Genomic DNA, 5,233 nt, shown 5'->3' on the forward strand with positions numbered 1-5,233 from the left:
GCATCGATTGTTACCAACACCAATACCTGCTGAAGCTCCCAAGCAAACTCACATCGAATTTATTTTATTTCCAATGAGATATATACTCACTTTCTGTTAATATCATCTTGTCTCTAACCTTCCTGCTTCTTTTCACAATAACAAAAGCTCAAGGACCCCTCAGCGGAATTCATCAACTGAGATGTGTCCCCTTTCATCCGAGTTAAGCTCAGTATTGGGATGGCGCTCCAGTTCCATCTTCAAGATTTTATCCATCATTTATTGAATCCTGGGTCTTGAATCCTCTGGGTAGCATTGGTTAGGGCAGGCCAGAGAGAAAGAGATAGATGTGATTGCGAGTTTTCATCCTCCATTTTCTCCTTTCACCTTTCTACCACCGAGAGAGCGGTATTTTGGGGATTTCCTTGTGTGAGCTCCCGGGTTATGGCGCTAGTCCTGGCCGTGGGTGGGAGTCGGCAGAGGGCATGTCCTCAGTCTGTTCCATTGGTCTGTGCAGGTCAGTCTCTCAGGCGGCCTTCCAGTACACTCTGTGCACATATAAGAAAAATAAATGCGTAGTTACTTCTTATTCTTTTTCCATTTATACCGATAATACATTCCATGCATCTTTTATATATTTTTTTCATGATCTTGGCAATCTTTCTGTATCAGTACATGGAGCCCCCCCCCCGCCCCCCTTTTCTTAATGGCTCCATAATATCTTATTTATTGAACTAGTTCCCAGTTGATGGACACTTAGAGTGTATCTAATCTTTTGTAATTGCAAATAATACTCCGGTGAATACCTTAATGTGCCTGGGCCGGTGTCTATATCTGTAAGATCAATTCCCAGAAGTAAAATTGTTATATTAGTCAGTTTGGGAGATATTTCCAAATTGCCCACCAAAGAGATGCCACCAGCAACGCGCCGTGTGTGTATTTTTATATCAGGTCGTCCTGAGGGTCAGTGGCGAACCTTTGCCTCAGAACCCACTGTGTCTCCTGTCAATGCTGGCGGACTGTGGCATTAGCATCATGTCCATGTAGAAAATGCAGATTTCCAGTGAATTAGAATCTCAGAGAAAAGGGGACCCGGGAACATACATTTCTAACATTCTCCTGGTTAAGCCTACGTATGTCCCCCTGCCCTGGGAAACAGAATGATACCAATTTGAAGTAAACACCAAATGATAGAGTAAAACTGTCATTGTTTTTATCTTCTCATTCCAGAACAGTGCCCAAACCTCGGGTTAAGAAGCAACCTAAAGCTCAACGTGGAAAGAAAAAAAAGCAAGAGTCGTCTGATGACGATGATGAAGACGATGAGGCTCCCAAAAGGCAGACTCGTCGCAGAGCGGCCAAAAATGTGAGGTAGGTCGTGCCCCGGAAGTTTTTTGTTAGTGTGAGGGCGATCGTTTGATTGGCTTGCACTTGGTTCTCAGCCCCTGATTATGCATCTGCTGGGCAGAAATACTGACCTGTGTCCCGTGGTGGTATTGGGAAATCTGGTCTGTGTGGGTGCAACAAGAATGGCGTTGGCCAACGGGAATATGGAAAAAGTAGCAATAGCTCATTTCAAGCCTTTGGCCTGTCGAGGTAGCTTAGTGATGTTATCTTCATTTCATAACATCCTTTTTTAAAAATATATATATTTTATTGATTTTTTACAGAGAGGAAGGGAAAGGGATAGAGAATTAAAAAAACATCGATGAGAGAGAAACATCGATCAGCTGCCTCCTGCTCATCCCCTACTGGGGATGTGCCTGCCACCAAGGTACATGCCCTTGATCGGAATCGAACCTGAGACCCTCCAGTCCGCAGGCCGATGCTCTATCCACTGAGCCAAACCGGCCAGGGCCATTACATCTTTTTTTAGGAACGATGTTTGGGTGTATGTGAGTCTCTCATCCGCATTGTGCCTCTGTAGCTATAAAGAAGATGATGACTTCGAGACCGACTCAGATGATCTCATTGAGATGACTGGGGAAGGAGTGGATGACCAGCAGGACAGTAGTGAAACCATTGAAAAGGTCTTAGACTCAAGGCTGGGCAAGAAAGGAGGTATGTGCCTTTGGCAAGCAAATTCCTTTTTTTATCTGCTCAGTCAGACCCAAATTTTACATATTTCAACTCTGAAAGGATGCATGTCAGCCCATGCCCATATCTGTCCTGAAAGAGGGAGTTTTTTCTGACCCCCATCTTCATTATGTCAGAGCTGAGAATAGAGGGGTGTATTTCACCTGTTTTTGAGATTTTTAAAATGAAGCTAATAAATACGTGTTACTGTCTTAAAAAGCAGTGATGTAGCAGAGGTTCTTGCTCATTGACATTGAGCTAATATGCTTTTTAGTTTGCCTTGTGAAAAATATGAAACAGGTAAAATGCATATTTGGATGATAATGAAGATTGTTTTATATTCTAATTGAGAGAGAACTCAATTTCTTTTAAAGTAATCTTGCTATAAAAGAAATGTCAAGGTAACACCTAAAGTATTTTTTTTTCTGTCTTCTTTTTTCCTCCAACCTCACTTGAGGTTATGAGTTAACAGTTAACTTTGGGTAGATGGTAACTGGTGGAGATACATTTAGTTTCTTACCTTATCCATCATATTTCTGGGTGGATGGATTTGTTTTCTGAGTTAGTAGGGACCAGAATAAAAGGGTGTTGTTGTTTTATTTTTACTGTGTTTGGACACAAGGATTTCTTTGATTTCACTGGCAAGTTTTAGAATACGTTTTAAAGTATAAAAATTGAGTTTGCATTCTGAAAATATTTGAAATTATTGATCTCATTTATCCTGTATTGTTTGCAAATTTCTGCGTTCAAGTTACAGGATTTTGGTGCTTCATCTGAAAATAGACTCTTTAGACAATTGTATACTTGGGAAACTTTTCAGTGTCTGCTTTCATGAACTTTATCTAAAATGTGTTAAAACTGAACCCTTTTGCAGCCACTGGAGCGTCTACTACAGTGTATGCGGTTGAAGCTAACGGAGACCCAAGCGGTGACTTTGACCCGGAGAGCGATGAAGGCGAAGTCCAGTATCTCATCAAGTGGAAGGGTTGGTCGTATATCCACAGCACGTGGGAGAGCGAAGAGTCCTTGCAGCAACAGAAAGTGAAGGGCCTGAAAAAACTCGAGAACTTCAAGAAGAAAGAAGATGAAATCAAGCAATGGTACATTTTCCATCCTCGGTTAAAGAAATACGTTTGCAGCCTGAGAGACAGGAAGGTTCAATATTCCTGGACATCAGACCTGTCCGTGCAATGTGGTCAGGCAGGATACTTTGTGTTAGGAATAGGGACAGATGAGTCCTATCGTGTGTTGTTGTTTTTTAATTTTTAAGAAAACATATTTTTATTGATGTCAGAGAGGAAGGAAGAGGGAGAGAGAGATAGAAACGTCAATGATGACAGAGAATCATTGATCTGCTGCCTCCTGCACGCCCCTTACAGGGGATGGAGCCCACAACCTGGGCATGAGCCCTGACCAGGAATCGAACCTATAACCTCCAGGTTCATAGGTTGACACTCAACTGCTGAGCCATACCGGCTGGGCCAGATGAGTTATAATTTCTGTTTTACTACAATGCAAAACATGCTGCTTCACTAAATCACATATGTTTCCTTTGAGTCAAAGACAATAATCTGTGTCATTAAGAAAGAAGTGGCTTATATATTTAAAATTTAAAATTCTCAGAAGTATGGTGAGATCTAATTGTAGGTGGCTGCTGCTGTCCTTTTAATGAGCTTTGGTGCTAAGAATAACTCGTTTTCAAAAAAGCCCCATTGAATCACTCCTGAAGCCCATTATATGTTAAAAAAGGCTTGTCATCTTTTCAATCTGGGAGACAGTTTTATCCTCTCGGTCTATTCAGAAATAATAACTTATCCCATGAAATTGCATGCATTTGTCACAACAAATTATGTAATTATGTTTCATTTTCTTGTAAATTGGCCACACGGAGAGGCGTCTACGGTGTTGCGTTTTCTAAAAGTGTGTGTGTTTTGTGAAGTCTCCGGCCTCGTTACTAGATGCTAAAGGGGCAGATGGAAGTGAAGACTGATTTCTTCCCTCCCTTGGACTTTGCTTTGAGAGGTGTGTATGGATCCCCCAGATTTAATGAGCGGGTACTTTTTCTGTCCGTCTTCTGTCCAGGCTGGGGAAAGTTTCTCCCGAAGATGTGGAATACTTCAACTGCCAACAGGAGCTGGCCTCAGAGCTGAACAAACAGTATCAGATAGTAGAAAGAGTGATAGGTAAGAGCATGGAAAGTTACTTTATTTATGTATGTATGTATGCATGTATGCATGTGTGCATGTATGTATTTATCTAGTGCTGATTATAGTGATAACCTCTCTCTCTTACCGTCCGTTGTTTAGCTATGAAGACAAGCAAATCTACACTGGGTCAAACCGATTTTCCAGGTAAGCAATTGCTCCTGTTCGTTAATGTTCAGCATTCATGAGCAGTTGATGTTTCGCAGTGTTCACAGTGTTGCCACATGATGTGTCATTGGTGATAATGTCAGTCCCCTCCTGGGAGGGACAGTGTCTTACCTGTACATTTTTACACGTGAAACAGCTCACAGTCGGAAGCCGGCACCTTCGAATGAACCTGAATATCTGTGCAAATGGATGGGCCTGCCCTACTCAGAGTGCAGCTGGGAAGACGAAGCCCTGATCGGAAAGAAATTCCAGGGCTGCATCGACAGCTTCCACAGCCGGAACAACTCCAAAACCATCCCGACGAGAGAGTGCAAGGTGCGGTGTGGAATGGATTCGGTGTTTTAGGGGAAAGATGTGTCGATACAAAGGACTGGGCACGGAGCTATTGGGAAGATAAACTGTTACAAAAATAAAGGATCGTTTCCATTTTGGAAATGAAAGAAGAAGAATTAACCTTCACACCAAAGGAAAATAGGAGAGGATGAGTTGAAGAAGGCTTTGCTGACTTCTTGATTCTTATAATTTATAGAATGAGATACATCTAATTAGAGATACTGTAGAGAATACTTGAAATACTTTTTATTGATTTTAGGGAGAAAAGAAGGGAGAGGGGGAGAGAGAGAGAGAAACATTGATGGGCTGCCTCCTGCACGCCCCCCGCTGGGTATCGAGCCTGCAACATGGGCATGTGTCCTTGACCAGGAATCGAGCCATTGACCTTTTGGTGCATGGGACAACATTCAGCCAACTGAGCCACACAGGCCAGGGTGAAATAATTTGAACACTTTATTTATTTTTACTATATA

At 42.1% G+C, this 5,233-nt stretch overlaps 1 protein-coding gene across 6 annotated transcripts in view; it reads left to right on the forward strand.

Annotated features, from left to right (window-relative positions):
• CHD2 (chromodomain helicase DNA binding protein 2) overlaps positions 1–5,233 on the forward strand; it is a 119,892-nt gene that overhangs the window by 49,155 nt on the left and 65,504 nt on the right. For all 6 annotated transcript variants that reach the window (XR_001515200.1, XM_006771752.2, XM_015569137.1 and 3 more), the window contains 6 exons: positions 1,210–1,350; positions 1,907–2,040; positions 2,930–3,155; positions 4,138–4,238; positions 4,362–4,406; positions 4,564–4,742. Coding sequence is in view for 5 of the 6 variants with exons in the window: in XM_006771752.2 (XP_006771815.1) it covers positions 1,210–1,350; positions 1,907–2,040; positions 2,930–3,155; positions 4,138–4,238; positions 4,362–4,406; positions 4,564–4,742 (826 nt within the window). In the remaining variant the exon portion in view is untranslated. The remainder of the gene's footprint in view (positions 1–1,209; positions 1,351–1,906; positions 2,041–2,929; positions 3,156–4,137; positions 4,239–4,361; positions 4,407–4,563; positions 4,743–5,233) is intronic.

This window comes from Myotis davidii, unplaced genomic scaffold, assembly GCF_000327345.1.
Source record: "Myotis davidii unplaced genomic scaffold, ASM32734v1 scaffold164, whole genome shotgun sequence".
NCBI lineage: Eukaryota > Metazoa > Chordata > Mammalia > Chiroptera > Vespertilionidae > Myotis > Myotis davidii.